The sequence below is a fragment of the Pelophylax lessonae genome (genome assembly GCF_965119305.1).
Source record: "Pelophylax lessonae genome assembly, chromosome: 5".
In the NCBI taxonomy this organism is placed as follows: Eukaryota; Metazoa; Chordata; class Amphibia; order Anura; family Ranidae; genus Pelophylax; species Pelophylax lessonae.
The window spans coordinates 57674690-57692782 of record NC_138772.1 but is presented as its reverse complement, the minus strand read 5'-3'; the positions used below and the strand labels follow the sequence as shown (position 1 = coordinate 57692782).

The following is an 18093-nucleotide window of genomic DNA, read 5'->3' as shown; positions in this document are numbered from 1 at the left end:
CTGGGAGCACTGGAGCATTCGTTAAGAGCGTCGGAAATTGATGTAGCAGTGGATGCCAGAAAAAAACAGAACCTCTTACAGTGGATGCCAGCAAATTTACAAGCCCACAAGACAAAAGAGATTATCCAGCATCCCTATCCCAGGGTCTACACCAGCGGAATCGTCTTTAAAGGTGCAATGTGAGGTGAGCGGCCATTGCACTTAGTTTGGTTTTGCTCACTCCGGATCACATCACTGGAATCACACAAAATTGTCATAAAGAAGAATTAATCACCAATAGTCACTTTATTTATTTATTCTTTTGCACATGGACTTTGTCTGATCACATATAGTTACTTCAATATATTATTTGCACAAGGAATTTATTTATTCAATTATTTATTTATTTATTGAAAAGATTAATATCACTTTCACTGACTTTTAGCACCTATTTGCACATTTTTACATGTATGAACTATATTGATTTTTATTCACGTATATATTTTATTCATATCTTTTATTGTCTATATTTATGCACATAGATCATCATTGAGATATACTGATCACATATATTTATGATTATTTTCTGATTTTCGGATACTATCCATGAAATCAATGGTTTGCTTTGGATGCTGACACTGTTTTGGAGGAGCTATTTGCGATTTTTATCGCATGGTGTGAATTTTTAGTTGGCTCATCCTTCATATTAGATTGTTGATTGACATTGGGTGGATTATTTATCTCATTGCGATTCAGTTGTTCATTTTAATATTCCAGTCAGTTTTTTTTTGCACATTGGGTTGTATATGATCCCTTGTCTATTAAACATCACACAAGTTAAATGTATTGTTTTTATTCATTTTATTCATCCTTTTATTGATCCATTCATCATTCATAATTTTCTACCCAGGATTTTAGGCTATTATGCACTGGTAGTTTTTCAGAAGAGATTTCTCGCTCCATCAGCGCCGATTCAATTTCTATACTCTATTAAAGGGGTAAATCCTTCCGGGGCTGAAGTGGTTAAAAAAAAAACTGTCATTGTCAGACCAGCATAGAATACAGAGCAATATATATATTTTTTTATAATTGACTAAGGAACTATTTTAACAGATAACAAGACTTTCCTTGCAGATCAGTGGAGCAGATTTGGGAAGTTATAGATTGGCCATATCTCTAATTTGTTCCACCGCGTAGAAATCACATTAAAAAAAAAAGCATTTTCGCTCTTTCACCGTCGCGGCGTCACCAATGTGCCCCTTGTGCCATATTGATCCTCCGGTAACTCAATTAAATGTAAAATGACCACATCTCCATTTTAATGCAGAACCCTAATGAGGTCTCATCAAAATCTTGATAGACCTTTAGGTGTCCACACAGCTGAGCTCCATTATAAAGATTTAGTACTCAGGAAGGAGCTGCATTAATGGATCACGGCCACTAGATGGCGCGGTGGAGCCATGACAGGCAGCAGCCTACTGATCCAGCAAAGAAGAGAGCTGAGTGCGAATCTCCTTTATAGTCCTGCTGGATCTGCTTCATCATTCAAGCTAAGAATATAAACAGTGTACAATGACGAGGATAGAGGAGGGGGTGGGACAGATCAGAGCACAGCCTGAGCACTGGGCTGCATGAGAAGCTGCTGCAGGACCAACCAAAACTGCCTCTGCATGTCTACAAGGGGTCCCCTGTCCCCTCCATCCTGCTCTCCCCCAGCCATCTGCAAGCCCTTCTCTACTCTCACCTTCTGACATCCACAAAGCCTGTGTTGGGAAATATTTTTGCTTCCTGCCCCAAGTTTTCATTGCGGAGAAGTTGCAGAAAATGAGTCACAATATTTGGGAACAGACTGTATGTAAGACCTAGAAGGTGCTGGAGGAGAGGATCGCAGCCAGCTTCAAGCTCAACTAGGATTCTTCTATTGGACTTTCTTCTTCCCCCCTCCTCCAAGTTGGAGCTCTGCTGCTTGGATGTGTGACATGATCGCAGGACAGCCGGCTCAGAAGCTGAGCAAGATGAAAAAGTTAAGGAGAACTTTGTCAGAGAGCTTCAGCAGGCTAGGTGAGTGATGGAGGGGCTCCTGGGGGGTGTCAGTTCCCAAAGTGGGGAACCTCCTGGTAGGTGGCAGCTCTCTGGTAGGTGGCTACTCTGGGGGTGTCAGTTCCCAAAGAGGGGATCCTCTGGTAGGTGGCAGCTCTCAGGTTGTGGCTACTCTGGGGTGGCAGTTCCCAAAGAGGGATCCTCTGGTAGGTGGCTACTCTGGGGGTGTCAGTTCCCAAAGAGGGGAACCTCTGGTAGGTTGCAGCTCTCAGGTTGTGGCTACACTGGGGGTGTCAGTTCCCAAAGAGGGGATCCTCTGGTAGGTGGCATCTGTCAGGTTGTGGCTACTCTGGGGGTGTCAGTTCCCAAAGCGGGGATCCTCTGGTAGGTGGCTACTCTGGGGGTGTCAGTTCCCAAAGAGGGGAACCTCTGGTAGGTGGCAGCTCTCAGGTTGTGGCTACTCTGGGGGTGTCAGTTCCCAAAGAGGGGATCCTCTGGTAGGTGGCAGCTCTCAGGTTGTGGCTACTCTGGGGGTGTCAGTTCCCAAAGGGGGGATCCTCTGGTAGGTGGCTACTCTGGGGGTGTCAGTTCCCAAAGAGGGGAACCTCTGGTAGGTTGCAGCTCTCAGGTTGTGGCTACACTGGGGGTGTCAGTTCCCAAAGAGGGGATCCTCTGGTAGGTGGCATCTGTCAGGTTGTGGCTACTCTGGGGGTGTCAGTTCCCAAAGCGGGGATCCTCTGGTAGGTGGCTACTTTGGGGGTGTCAGTTCCCAAAGAGGGGAACCTCTGGTAGGTTGCAGCTCTCAGGTTGTGGCTACTCTGGGGGTGTCAGTTCCCAAAGAGGGGATCCTCTGGTAGGTGGCAGCTCTCAGGTTGTGGCTACTCTGGGGGTGTCAGTTCCCAAAGAGGGGATCCTCTGGTAGGTGGCTACTCTGGGGGTGTCAGTTCCCAAAGAGGGGATCCTCTGGTAGGTGGCTACTCTGGGGGTGTCAGTTCCCAAAGGGGGTTCCTCTGGTAGGTGGCAGCTCTCAGGTTGTGGCTACTCTGGGGGTGTCAGTTCCCAAAGAGGGGATCCTCTGGTAGGTGGCAGCTCTCAGGTTGTGGCTACTCTGGGGGTGTCAGTTCCCAAAGGGGGATCCTCTGGTAGGTGGCTACTCTGGGGGTGTCAGTTCCCAAAGAGGGGAACCTCTGGTAGGTTGCAGCTCTCAGGTTGTGACTACACTGGGGGTGTCAGTTCCCAAAGAGGGGATCCTCTGGTAGGTGGCATCTGTCAGGTTGTGGCTACTTTGGGGTGTCAGTTCTCAGCTGGGTCTTGGCACACTTCCACCGATCCATTCAATTTGTGATTTCTAGGGATGGCATAGTGGTATGCATGGCACAGATGTTGCAGTTGGATGTACAGTGTGGGTTGTGTCTGCTGACATATGCAGTCTGGACACTTCTGTAGGCATACTTGCCAACCTAACTGATGTCTAGGCAAAGTACCAGAGATTTGTCCTTTAAAGACAAAGAAAAAATAATAATCAATTTTGGCTCTGAATACTATACCTAAATCAGAGAAGTCTATCCAAAGGGAGCTACTAGTAATTGAAACTGATTTCTGGATGATATCTTAATTACAGAAGTAGATCTGTTATACTATAAAGTGATACTAGTAATCAGAACTCACCCAGGGATGATATCTTAATTAGAGAAGAATAACCAAATAAAACTACTAGTAATCAGAACTGACCTAGGGATTATATCCTAATCAGAGATGTAGATCTGTTATACTATAAATTAATACTAGTAATTAGAACTGATCTAGAGATGATAACTTAATCAGAGAAGTATAACCAAAGAAATTTACTAGTAATAAGAACTGATCTATAAATTATATCTTAATCACATAAGTAGATCTGTTCTACTATAAAGTAATACTAGTAATGAGAACTAACCTAGAGATGATATCTTAATCAGAGAAGTATAACCAAAGAACGCCACTAGCAATAAGAACTGACCTAAAGATTATATCTTAATCACAGAAGTAGATCTGTTCTATTATAAAGTGATGCTAGTAATCAGAACTGACCCAGGGATCATATCTTAAGCAGAGAAGTATAACCAAAAAACTACTAGTAATCAGAACTGATATAGGGATTATATCCTAATCAGAGTAGTAGATCTGTTATACTATAAAGTAAAACTAGTAATCAGAACTGATCTAGAGATGATATCTAAATCAGAGAAGATCTGTTTTACTATAAAAGTAATTCTAGTAATGAGAACTGATCTAGAGATGATAATCCGAGAAGTATAACCAAAGAAAGCTGCTAGTAATCAGAACTGACCTATGGATGATATTTTAATCGCATAAGTAGATCTGTTATACTATAAAGTGGTACTAGTAATCAGAACTTATCTAGGGATGATATCTTAAGCCGAGAAGTATAACCAAAGAAAACTACTAGTAATAAGAACTGAACTATAGATCATATCTTAATCAGAGAAGTAGATCTGTTTTACTATGAAGTAATACTAGTAATGAAAACTAACCTAGAGATGATATCTTAATCGTAGAAGTATAACCAAAGAATGCTACTAGTAATCAGAACTGACCTATAGATTATATCTTAATCACAGAAGTAAACCTGTTCTACTATGAAGTAATACTAGTAATGAGAACTAACGTAGCGATGATATCTTAAGCAGAGAAGTAAAACTAAAGAAAGCTACTAGTAATCCGGGCCGGGACAAGGGGTGGGCAGGACGGACAGTTGCCCAGGGCGCAGTGAAGCAAAAGGACACAGGGTAGTACACCCATTCTAAAGCCTGTATTAATAATGAGGGAGGGGGGTGCAATTCTCGATTCTTGCCCTGGGTGCGGGACCACCCTGTCCTGGTACTGCTAGTAATCATACCTGACCTAGAGCTGAGCTCTTAATCAGAGAAGTAGATTTGTTCTGCTATAAAGAGATATTAGTAATATTCAGAACTGACCTAGAGATGATGTCTAAAGCTGACCATACATTATACAATTTTCTTATTTATTACAGGTACATATATAGCGCAGTCAAATCACACAGCACTTTTTTATATACTGTACATTTACATCAGTCCCTGCTCTCAAGGAGCTTACAATCTAAGGTCCCTATCTCCCATTCATACACTAGGGCCGATCTAGACTGGATCCAATTAACCTACCAGCATGTCTTTGGAAAATCATTGAAAATCCACGCAGACACAAGGAGAACATGCAAACTCCGGGCAGATAGTGCCATGGCTGGGATGTGAACTGGTGACCTTAGTGCTACTAGGTGGAAATGCTAACCACTTAGCCACTGTGCTGCCCTATATTCCATTTCCTTTCCATTTACCCTCAACCACTGTATGTAGTGCAAGGGCCTGCCTGACGCATACAAATTGGCAGTGTTTAGGTTTGACCTCCTATTATATGGTTTTGGTAAAACTAAAGAAAAATTGTACAATGTGTGGCCGGCCCAAGGCCTCTTGCACATGGATGCCCAAAAAACGCCAGATTTTCTACTGATCTAAATGTAGTGAATTGTTTTTTAATGTGCCTGTACATTCAGGCGTGTTCATATTTGCTATGTGTAAAGTATAAAAATTTTTCATTGCTGAACAGTATTTTAGGTACAAATGCACACACACGCGTGTATGACCCAATTCCAGGAGGACCAGAAGAATTTTTATGCGTGAAAACGTGCAAACATGTGCATTTACTATAAAGCCCATCTGCGTGTTTTTATGCATAAACTTTCTGCCAGTTATCTCAGATTTCTATACATCAGTACTGTGTGCAAGTATATCATATCCAAAGTACCCCAAGTATACTGTAAAGAGGTCCTGAAAATATTCAGTACTGACCTGGGAATGCTATCTCAATCAAAGTAGACCTGAGCACTACGTCACGTTTTTCATGCTCCTTTTTTTTTTTTTTTTACGTTTTTGTGGTGCATTTTTGGAGCAGCACCATTCATTTTGAATGGACCTTCCTCCGCACCAAAGATGCGCCAAAGAAGCTCATGTACCAAATTTTGCCACTGAGCCAGGCCTCTTTGGTGTTACGTTTTGCTGCAATTTTCTAGTTTTATTGTCGCAAAACCACACTGCGTTTGGGGTGCCATTTGGAATTTGTTTGCTGTGATTCTGGAATCGTGCAATTCTGCCCACAATTCCAATATGCTAAATTGTGAATGGGGCCTGAAGAGTCCCTAGTAATATTCAGAACTGACCGAGGAGTGATATCTAAATCAGAGAAATTACATTGTATCTGTTTCTTTTGTAAAAAGCTGTTAGCAATATTCCAAAACTACTGTAAGAATTACATAAAGCAAAATGTTACATGTTATCTGTTCTAATCTAGAGAGCCCGGAACAGGCCTAGGAATTGTACCTAAAGTAAAGAAGTTACACTGTGTCTGCTTGACTGTAAGGCTTCATTCACATCTGGGTGATTCGGGATTGAGGCAGAATTGTTGCGACTCGGCCCTGATCTCTAAACGCAGCACAATTGCAAAATAAATGTAGGTTCAGCTGCTATTATTTTTAATGGCATCTAAAACGCGGTGCGGTTTTGCCACAATTTTTGCTAAATTTATTGCAGCAAAACTTATCGCATGAAGCTTGTCGCAGCATTGAGATATGGCATGGAGTTTAGTATAGTATAGAATGGAGTTAGAGTATGGTGTGGAGTTTTAGTAGAGTAGGGTATGGTATGGAGTTTTAGTAGAGTATGGTATGGTATGGAGTTTTAGTATGGTATGGAGTTTTAGTAGGGTATGGTATGGAGTTTTAGTAGGGTATGGTATGGAGTTTTAGTAGGGTATGGTATGGAGTTTTAGTAGGGTATGGTATGGAGTTTTAGTAGGGTATGGTATGGAGTTTTAGTAGAGTAGGGTATGGTATGGAGTTTTAGTAGAGTAGGGTATGGTATGGAGTTTTAGTAGGGTATGGTATGGAGTTTTAGTAGGGTATGGTATGGAGTTTTAGTAGGGTATGGTATGGAGTTTTAGTAGGGTATGGTATGGAGTTTTAGTAGGGTATGGTATGGAGTTTTAGTAGAGTATGGTATGGTATGGAGTTTTAGTAGAGTAGGGTATGGTATGGAGTTTTAGTAGAGTAGGGTATGGTATGGAGTTTTAGTAGGGTATGGTATGGAGTTTTAGTAGAGTATGGTATGGAGTTTTAGTAGGGTATGGTATGGAGTTTTAGTAGAGTAGGGTATGGTATGGAGTTTTAGTAGAGTAGAGTAGGGTATGGAGTTTTAGTAGAGTAGAGTAGGGTATGGTGTGGAGTTATAGTATGGTACAGTATGATATAGTATGGAGATATACACTGATCAGCCATAACATTATGACCGCAGACAGATAAAGTGAATATCATTACTTCTCTCATTACAATCTGAAAGTAGGTGGGATATATTGGGCAGCAGGAGAACACGTTGTTTTGGAAATTGATGTGTTTTAGAGCAGAAAAATGGGCAAATGTAAAGATTTGAGCGGCTTTGGCAAGGGCCACATTGAAAAGGTTAGAAATTTTGGTTCAATGAAACTCCAAAACTTTAGCTCTTGTCTTGTGTGATGTTCCTGGTCTGCATTGGTCAGGACCGACCAACCAAAAGTGGTCAAAAGATGGAAAACTGGTGAACCAGCATTAGGGTTATGGGTGGCCAAGGCTCATTGATGTATGTGGGGATGGAAGGCTGGCCCGTGCAGTCTAATCCAATAGATAAGCTACCGTAGCTCAAATTGCTGAAAAAGTTAATGCTGGTTCTGATACACTGTGTGTTCTGACACCTTTCTATCGCTGGTTGCTGTGTAGCTGCAGATCAGTCGGGGTGCCCATGCTGACCCATGTCCACAGCCAAAAGAGCCTATAATGGGCACGTGAACATCAGAACTGGACCATTGAATAATAGAAGGTGGCCTGGTCTGATGAATCCTGTTTTCTTTCACATCATGTGGATGGTGGGGTACGTGTGTGATACTTACCTGGGGAAGAGAGGACACCAGGATGCACTATGGGAAGAAGGGGGGCTGGTGGAGGCAGTGTGAGTTCCTGTTCACACCTGAACGTGCTACAAGCCGCATGTGTTTTCGGCACTGCGGTTTCGATCTGCAGTGAGTGTCAATGTCAAGTTAGCGACACCGAAACGTAGGTTGCAAACACACAGAAGTGCCATGTGAACTAGTTGCAGTGCATTTTTTAAAGTAGTACCTGCACTACTCTTGGTGCCGTCCAGTGCGATTCAGCCAGTTCAAAATAAATGGCTCAAATCGCACCACACTGCACCATGGGCGTCTGCAGAACTTTTTTCAGGGGGGGGCATCATTTTAAGGTCACCCATGCTCCGCCCCTTTTCAACAATTTCATGAAGGGGAGGGGCTTAGTCATTATACTTATTTTGAGAATTTATTTTTAAAGAGCAAACGGCAGCATTTATTTTTAAAGCATTTGTTAACCTAAAAAATTGATTCTGTTCCCTTAAATCATGTTATACAGCACAGTGCTTTGCTGTTTAATTTGGCCCCTTCTATCACCTGAAATACCTGGCTGATCCTGCCTGGCTATGTCCTCCCCTCTGTAAACTTATCACAGTATACCATGGCTGCTGAGCCCGGACACTGCGGTCAGTCTATGTGCCTCCTGTCCTCCTTTGTCCTCTCTCCCCCCTCTCTCCCTGCCTGTCTGCTCCTGTGTCAGTGCCTGTCCCCCTTCCCCTCCTGCTGCTGTAGTTTAATTTAAAGTTTCATATTCTGTCTACAGTCTGTTTGTTTAATAATCCTGTGTCTGTGTTTTATAAAAAAAATAAGCCGTTTTTAACAAGTTTTCAGAGCGCCATTCATCGCTCACGTGACCCGTCACCTCTCTCCTCCTCCTCCCCTCCCAACTGACATCAGTGAGGAATCCTCGGCCCCGCCCACTGCAGGCAGCTGTCAGGCAGGGAGAGGAGAGAGCTAACGGGTCACATGAGCGGTGCTCAGCCCTCTAGAAACTGGTAAAGAACAGCTTATTTTTTTAAAACACAGACACAGACACACAGGCACACAGGATTATTAAACAGACCAGACAGGATGGTATAGAGTGGCTTAACAACCACTTGAAAGGGGAAGTTGAGATTCCAGGGGGGGGCATTTGCCCCCCCTTGCCCCTACCTGCGGATGCCCATGCACTGCACCATATGTGAATTGCACAGGAACACGCAACACATTCCTATGCGATTCTTGGTGTGAACTGGCCCTGATGTTTTGTCTAATGGAGTCCAGGCCTCGATGAATCCGAGCTGTTTTGGAGGCAAAGGGGGACCTACGCAATATTCGGTGGATGATCATAATGTTATAGAAGATCATGTATTATGGTCTGGAGTTGTAGTCTGGATCCGGAGTAGTAGTCTGGTCTGGGCGTTATATGATATGGTGTGATACACTATATTGTCAAAATTATTGGGACGCCTGACTTTACACTCACCTGAACTTTAATGGCATCCCAGTCAGTTTTCAACTCTTCTGGGAAGGCTTTCCACAAGGTTTAGGAGTGTGTCTATGGGAATGTTTGACCATTCTTCCAGAAGTGCATTTGTGAGGTCAGGCACTGATGTTGGATGAGAAGACCTGGCTTGCAGTCTCCGCTCTAATTCATCCCAAAAGTGTTTTATCTGGTTGAGGTCAAGTTCCTTCACCCCAAACCCTCTCATCCATGTCTTTATGGACCTTGCTTTGTGCACTGGTCCAAATCATTTGGTGGAGGGGGGGATTATCTTATTTAAAGAGTTTCAGAGGCAAAGTTTGGTACATTTCTACTGTCTCCTGGCCTAAAGGCCCGTACACACAAGTGGAAATTCGGCCGGGATTTTTCGTCCGACGACCGATCTGCCGATTTTTGGCTTGTTAGTATGATGCCTCCGACAAACGACTCTGACTTTTCGGCCGAAAAAATCCTGGTGTGCAGGCTATAAAATTTTTGTCGACCGTCAAAACACATCTGTTTTTCATTGCATTAGTACAGATTTCGATGGGGAAAAATCTTATGAGCAAGACTAGGCATGCTCAGAGATGAAAGAACACAAAGAAAGCAATCCAACACATGACATCACTTCTGTAGTAGAATTCTGTCGTGCGGGAAAATTAGTGTGCAGTCTAGAGCACATTCCAACCAACAGACACCACTCTGGACAAAAGACGGACGTCGGCAGAAATTAGTTGCGTGTGTACGAGGCTTAAGTTGCCAAATAGATATTTGAGAGAATTTTCCTGAAAACCATCTTGCTGAAGAGAGTAGAAGCAGACAAAAAAATAAAAAAAGCAGACTCCCTGATATCTGGACTTTATACATAGAGGGAAGTATAAATCAAATCCTAAAGCCCCGTACACACGTACCGATCGTCGGCTGAATGATCAGCCATCTTTTGTCCAGGGCTGTCATGTCTGTTGAAAACTGCAAAAGACTGCACACGAATTTTGTCGGCCAACAACAGCCGACTGCAGAAGTGATGTCATGTGCTGTTTAACTTTCCGTGTGTTTTTTTCTTTTCTGAGCATGCCCAGTCTTGCAAATCTGCTGTCTGTCGGCCGAATTCTGTACTGACTGGCGAACAATCGGCCGTTCTGGTGTTGGCCAACAAAAATTTTAATGCTTGCACGACAGATTCTTTTAGGCCGAAAGTGCACTGTCGGCTGTCGGAAGCATCATACTAACAAGCCGAAAATCGTCCGATCGTTCGGCGGGCGAACATTTTCGGCCAACAATCTGCACGTGTGTACGGGCCTTTACACGTTCCCTTTCTCATACAGAAATGTTGAGATCCCGGAGTTTTTAACATTGATGGCTCTCACTGCTACATGTTGACTAACCTAAAGCTTTAGAGGGTTGTCAGCATGGTGTTAAAATAGGAGATTTGACAGTTTTTTGTTCTCCACCAGCTGCATGTGCCAAAGCTGGCACCACTGGGATAGCTTTCTGTATCATGCTGGGATTGCTGGACAGGAGGTCAGCTGTGTGTTGGAGAACACCGCTCCCTCCTCTGTCCATTATACCCAAAGTTCTCTGTGGCCTTTCATTTTCACCAGCCTAACTTATGAACTAAGTGTGACAGTTGTCTGTTTTTTGCCATTGGAAGTGTTGGACAGAAGCAGTTCCATGGCCACGCACATTACAATGAATCTGCATCCCGTTATGTGCCATCTTGGTGTAATTGTAATTAAAGCGGAGTTCCAACCATTCACTCACCTGTCCAACGGTCCAGCGATGCCATCGGCAAAGTACATTGGTGTACCTTTCAGAATGACCATGTGGGCAGCACAGAGGCTAAGTGGTTAGCACTTCCACCTAGTAGCACTGGGTCGTCTGTTCGAATCTCAACCATGGCACTGCCTGTCTGGAGTTTGCATGTTCTCCCTGTGCCTGCGTGGGTTTCCTCGATCCTCTCCCTCGGCGCCGGCATCACTGCTGTGGGCACCCGGCTGTGACAGTTGCGGCTTCACAGCCGGGTACCCACTGCGCATGCGCGAGTCGCGCTGCGCGTCTTGATTGGCCGGCAATCTTCTGGGACCTCTGACATGTCCCAGAAGATTGCAGGGAGGGAGGGGGAGAGGAGAACTTCCGTTCAGGGCGCCGCGGCGCTCCGAGCGGAAGTGGGAGCGGGTACCTGTCAAAACTAGGTACCCGCTCCCCCCCCCTAAAAAAAAAAAATGACATGCCAAATGTGGCATGTCAGGGGGTCAGGACTCCCTAAAGCGGAAGTTCCAATTTTGGGTGGAACTCAGCTTTAAATGAATATGTCCTTGTCAGTTAGACTGTTTTTATATGAACTTGCCCTGGTCTGATGAAATAGGGTTAATTTACTAAGGGCCATTTACACTTTCATGTTGCGGTATATAGTGCTGTCAATTTACGCATATCTTTAAATATATATTGTACATTCACATCAGTCCCTGCCCTCAAGGAGCTTACAATCTAAGGTCTCTAATGCCCCATACACACCTGCAGATTATCTGCAGACTTTTGTCTGCAGACTTACCTTTTCTATGTAGTGCAAGGGCCTGCCGGATTGCATACAAATTGAAAGTGTTTAGGTTTGACCTCATATTATATGGTTTTGGTAAGTCTGCAGACAAAAGTCTGCAGATAATCTGCACGTGTGTATGGGGCATTACTCACATTCATACACACACATACTAGGGCCAATTTGGACAGGAGCCAATTAACTAACCAGCATGTCTTTGGAATATGGGAAGAAACCGGAGTACCCGGAGGAAACCCACGCAGGCACAGGGAGAACATGCAAACTCCAGACAGGCAGTGCCATGGTTGAGATTCGAACAGACGACCCAGTGCTACTAGGTGGAAGTGCTAACCACTTAGCTTCTGTGCTGCCCACATGGTCATTCTGAAAGGTACACCAATGCACCTTGCCGATGGCAAATTGTTGTAGTGAAAAACAATTCTTGGAAGAGTAATAACGTGTTAAATTGTGCCGCCAGAATTGGTGCATGCACCATTTCTGGTGTGCTGCAGTGAATTGACAGCCCATTCATTTTGAATGCAAAGCAAGCTAATGCACAGCAACATACCAGAGGCGTAACTAGAACCTTCAGGGCCCCGATGCAAGAAACCATGAAGGGCCCCCCAGACCCCTGGCCGGGGCCCTTCCCTTCAAGCCCGGGGCTCTTCCCACTAATCCTGGGGCTCTTTACTCTCATTGCATGGCCTTTTATTATGGTCCCGCATCAGGATCCTTTCACAAGTTCTGCAGTGGGCCCCCTTCCTGCAATCTTGGGGCCTCCCCACAGTGGTGAAATGCCAGGGCCTGGTCGCAAGTGTGACCTTTGAGATCCTAGAGGTTCGCCCACTGTTTTGCTACCGGGCCCCCTGGAGCATGGGGCCCGGTAGCGATTGCAACCCCTGTAGTTACGCCCCTGCAACATACATTATATTGTCCAAAGTATTGGGTTGGGACGCCTGCCTTTACACGCACATGAACTCTAATGGCATCCCAGTCTAAATCCGCAGGGTTCAATATTGAGTTGGCCCACCCTTTGCAGGCAGTGGTGTAGTGGTTAGCACTTTCACCTAGCAGCAAGAGGGTCGCTGGTTCGAATCCCAATCACGACACTATCTGCCTGGAGTTTGCATGTTCTCCCTGTGCCTGCGTGGGTTTCCTCTGGAGTGTGGGAGGAAACCGGAGTCCTCAAAGACATGCTGGTAGGTTAATTGGATCCTGTATAAAATTGTCCCTACCATGTATGTATGAATGTGAGTTAGGGACCTTAGATTGTACGTACGCTCCTTGAGGGCAGGGACTGATGTGAATGTGCAATGTGTATGTAAAGCGCTGCGTAAATTGACAGCGCTATATAAGTACCAGAAATTAATAAATATAACCACTTCAACTCTTCTGGGAAGGCTGTCCACAAGGTTTAGGAGTGTGTCTATGGGAGTGTTGGACCATTCTTCCAGAAGCGCATTTTGTGAGTTACGGTACTGATGTTGGACAAGAATGCCTGGCTCGCAGTCTCTGCTCTAATTCATTCCAAAGGTGTTCTATCGGGTTGTGATCAGGACTCTGTGCAGGCCAGTCAGGTTCCTCCACCACAAACTCACTCATCCATGTTACTATGGACCTTGCTTTGTGCACTGGTCCAAATCATTTGGTGGAGGGGGGATTATGATGTGGGGTAGTTTTTCAGGGTTGGGCTTGGCCCCTTAGTTCCAGTGAAGTGAACTCTTGAGGCTTCACCATACCAAGACATTTTGGACAATTTCATGCTCCCAACTTTGTAGGAACAGTTTGGGGATGGCCCCTTCCTGTTCCAACATGACTGCACACCAGTGCACAAAGCAAGGTCCAACAAGACATGAATGAGCGAGTTTGAGGTGGAGAAACTTGACTGGCCTGCACAGAGTCCTGACCTCAACCAGATACAACACCTTTGGGATGAATTACAACAGAGACTGCAAGCCTGGCCTTCTCGTCCAACATCAGTGCCGGACCTTTTACAAATGCGCTTTTGGAAGAATGGTCAAACATTCCCATAGACCCATTCCTAAAACTTGTGGACAGCCTTCCCAGAAGAGTTGAAGCTGTTATAGCTGCAAAGGGTGGGTTAACTCAATATTGAACCCTACGGACTAAAGCCTCGTACACACAATCAGATTATCGAAGGATCTGTCGTCCGTTTTTTGTTGCATGCTAGTCTCAGGTCGAGAGTGAACAGGTTACTTTTCATACGAAAATTCCCATACGACAGAATTCAACTTCAGAAGTGATGTCATGTGTTGAATTGTTTTTATGTGTTCTTTCGTTTCTGAGCATGCCTAGTCAGTCAGTGTTAATGGGGGAATGCCTCTCACTGCGTTATTGTATTCTGCCAGCGGGAGGCACGGGGAGCCTACTCAACCAGCAGAAGACAATGATTACTGCTAGCGGTTATAGCCGCCAGCAGTAATCGCATCTAAAAAAAAATCTGTCAGGCTGGTTGTACTAAAGTCTATCGATTAGGGTACATCAGCCTGCCCCAAACTCAGATCAAACCTCAGCCGGTTCCTGCTGAACTGGCCAAATTCTGATCAATGTATGGCCGGCGTAAGCTAAATCAATATTCAAAGTGAACACGATCTATTCCTTCCGAATTATTTTCCATATAGGACGTTTTGGACAAAAACTTTTTTTTGCCTCCCTCCCCATGGAAGTTGTGTGGTGGGAAGCCAAAGAAAAGTAAAGGCAGCCGTACCTTAGTGGAAAAATCTTTAAAAATCGAATTTCGCACTTTCGCTCGTTTTTTTTGGTTAGTTAATAGGTGTAAATCGAAAATCATTTTATATTTTTAGACACCCCAAAAATTTAAGCAAAATATTTGAGATTTTTGTACATTCAGCAAAAATTTTCAGGATTACAGTATAACTAAAAGGCAAAACTTTTTTTTTTTTTTTTTTTTTTTTTAAATTTTAGGGAGTTAGGGAGACTCACCCTTTCTATTTGCCCTGTTTTACTATTCTCATTGAAAGTAAAAAAAAATCGCAAATTTTGGGTTGTCCCCAGAAAAGTAATAGAGGGGAAGTCTTCCAATGGGGACACTAGTTCTGATGTCGGGGAATTGGGGGGGGGGGGGGGGTCAAAGGAATCCCTTAATCTGCTGGGATTTCTTCTCACTTCCTGTTTGGCTATGGGACAGGAAGTAAAGGGAAATCTCCCCGATGGGGCAGAGATGGCAAAAAAAACTTACAGGGGTTATAACTCGCCCCTTCTCTACTGTATCCAAAATGTGTGTGTGTGTGTGTGGGGGGGGGGGGGGGGGTTTGCCTATAGTTTTACTTTTTAAATGTATTTCTTGCCCAGGAAAAGTGTGTGTGTCTGTGTTCCTTTTTGAAAAACAAACACTCGGCTGTGAGAGCAGACGATCGTGCCATCATGTAATGACCGAATTTTGAACGATAAATCGTTCAATGGACGTAAATGAATCAGTTTTTCACATATGCCTAGTGCAAACAGTTCGGGGGAGAAACACAATAACCTTTCAATTTATCGTTCGTTCGGCAGAATTTTCCAAACTGTTTCTTCGATTTTTTTTTTCAGCTCTGAAAAGTAAAAACTGATTTTCTATTTGTGCCCATTAACTGGACGAAAAACGAACGGACCAAATGGCCGATTTTTCTAACGATTTTTCGGCTAGTGTATGGCCAGCATTAGGGTCCTTTCACACATACGGTCTGTTCAGTTCAGTCACAATTTTTTTTCAGTCAACATCAGTTTCACTTCCGTTCATATCCGTTTTTCGACGGTTTGTCGTTGGTTTGTCGTCAGTTGTCATCTGTTTATCATCCGTTTTTGCTGAATTATGGGAATTTTCCCATGATTCTTTGCTTTTCCCCAGGCTGCTTTGCGGTTTCAGCTTTATTGCTGTGTGCTTCCCGATTTCTAGTGGGCCTTCAGGGTACAAAATGGCGGTGATAATTTGAATTTATTTTTGGTAACGAAGATAGTATAAAGGGGTCTTGGTAGTTTTAGGGTAAATAATATCCGTATTATAAATGCCCAAACTGAAAAAATAAATGGAGGCTTTTTTTATACCAATGGTGGGTTTTTCTTGTGGGAAGGTAGGGTTCGATCATTTTAATCACTGAAACCAACTCCCCCCCCCCCCCATGAACATATTATAGTCATGGGCACATGCTGGTTTCTGGATTGGCCGTTCCTTCTGAGTATTTCCACATAGGTGTCATTATGAATGGATGAGCACATGTAGACGTTTCTTCTGTCCCTCCACCTGATAGCCCATATCTCATTCCCCAAACTCGCCGACTCCCCTTCTCGTAGTCTTTCATTAGCGAGCCTTTGCGGGAAGCCCTTCCTATTGGCTCTCACTGTACCACATGCTGGAGTCTTCTTCCCGTGAAGTATGCGAAAGAGGGGCAAGCTTGGGTAGTAGTTATCCACATAGAGATGGTAACCCTTTTCAAGGAGTGGATATACAAGCTCCCAAACAATTTTTCCGCTGGCTCCAATGTACTCCGGGCATTCAGGGGATGCAGCTGGGTGTCCTTTCTCTTCGTACACCAGGAAGGCATGGATGTATCCCATGGCTCTGTCACATAAGTTGTAAGCTTTAACCCCATATCGGGCCCTTTTGCTGGGGATGAACTGCTTGAAGCCCAGCCTGCCTGTGAAATGGACAAGTGACTCGTCCACAGAGCTATTTTGGTCGGGGGTAAATAATTGGGCGAATTGCTCAGAGAAAAAAATTTAGAAGTGGCCGAATTTTAAATAATTTGTCTTATGCTAGGTCGTTTTGGGGAGGGCACTGGGTGTTGTCATTGTAATGGAGGAACTACATAATCATTAGGTATCTTGAACTTGGCATAATGGATGAGAAGATTGCCATGTGGTGGATAGGGTTGGTGGACTCGGAGTATAATTCATTTTTTTTTGCGAGTCCCATATTGAAAATGAGTCCCAAAAATATTTTAAATTCCTCCACGGCTAGTTCTCCCCACTCATAGAGACGGGCATAACTTGAACCTGGGTTGCTTAAAATGAACTGTTGTGCATAGAGGTTGCACTGGGCCATGTTGGAAGACAATAGGTCTTGGGTAAAAATTAAAGGACGCCTGGCTGGGTGGTAAAAGGGGGGGGGGGGGGGAATGTTTGCTGCTCCTGAATTAGGGGGAAGCCACAGAGGGTCCTAACCCTTTGGGGCTGAGATGACACCCCACTAGTGCTTGGCATTTCTTGCAGTGGTACTCCATTTCTTGTGGATGCCACTACACTACTGGTGGATTCCACTGCACTAATGGTGGATGGCACTGAGCTGCTGATTGATGCCACTGCTCTGCTTGTGGTAGCCTGCTCCTCGCCAGAACGCCTTCATTTTATGGGAGCACTTTCCTCTTCCTCTGATTCTATAGCAGACCCACTGGCTTAAACAATTCAAATTCTGAATCGGAATCTGACTCGGAGAGCTCCACGCTGCTCTCTCGGTCAAGCTAAGAAGTTAGTATGCTTCCCTACTGGAAAAACAATTTTTCCCCATACTGGTGATAAACTGCTGCGATACGGACACTTGGGACAGGTGTGCCTGCGCTGCTGGGTGCCGGATAAGGCTGCGCTGCTGGGTGCCGGATAAGGCTGCACTGCTGGGTGCTGAAAGAGGCTGCGCTGCTGGGTGCTGAAAGAGGCTGCACTTATGTGTGCTGATGATGAGGTGGCAATGACTATTGGGCACTGTAGTGGCACTGTAGTGGCACTGCAATGGTGCAGGTGAGCACTGTAGTGGCACTGCAATGGTGCAGGTGAGCACTGTAGTGGCACTGCAATGGTGCACGAGAGCACTGTAGCGGCACTGCAATGGTGCACGAGAGCACTGTAGTGGCACTGCAATGGTGCAGGTGAGCACTGTAGTGGTAGTGTAGTGGCGCTGATGGGCACTGTAGTGGCACAGGTGTCACTGATGAGCACTGATTTCAGATGAGGTCACACAATTTCAAAGCCGCATTCAATGTGAATGAGGGCTAAAACCTGGAGACTGATTGGCTACTATGCACAGCTGTATCAGATTCTGTGTGAAACCATTTTAATACCA

The 18093-nt window shown here is 44.5% G+C and overlaps 1 protein-coding gene across 2 annotated transcripts in view; it reads left to right on the top strand.

Annotated features, from left to right (window-relative positions):
• The first annotated feature begins 1521 nt into the window (after positions 1-1521).
• The window catches only part of CDK14 (cyclin dependent kinase 14), a 786329-nt gene continuing 769757 nt past the window's right edge, over positions 1522-18093 (top strand). Inside the window, exon 1 of one of the 2 annotated variants that reach the window (XM_082258252.1) lies at positions 1522-2040. In XM_082258252.1, coding sequence (XP_082114378.1) covers positions 1950-2040 — 91 coding nt within the window. In that variant the 5' untranslated portion in view covers positions 1522-1949. The remainder of the gene's footprint in view (positions 2041-18093) is intronic. The other variant, XM_082258251.1, reaches the window with a different exon arrangement.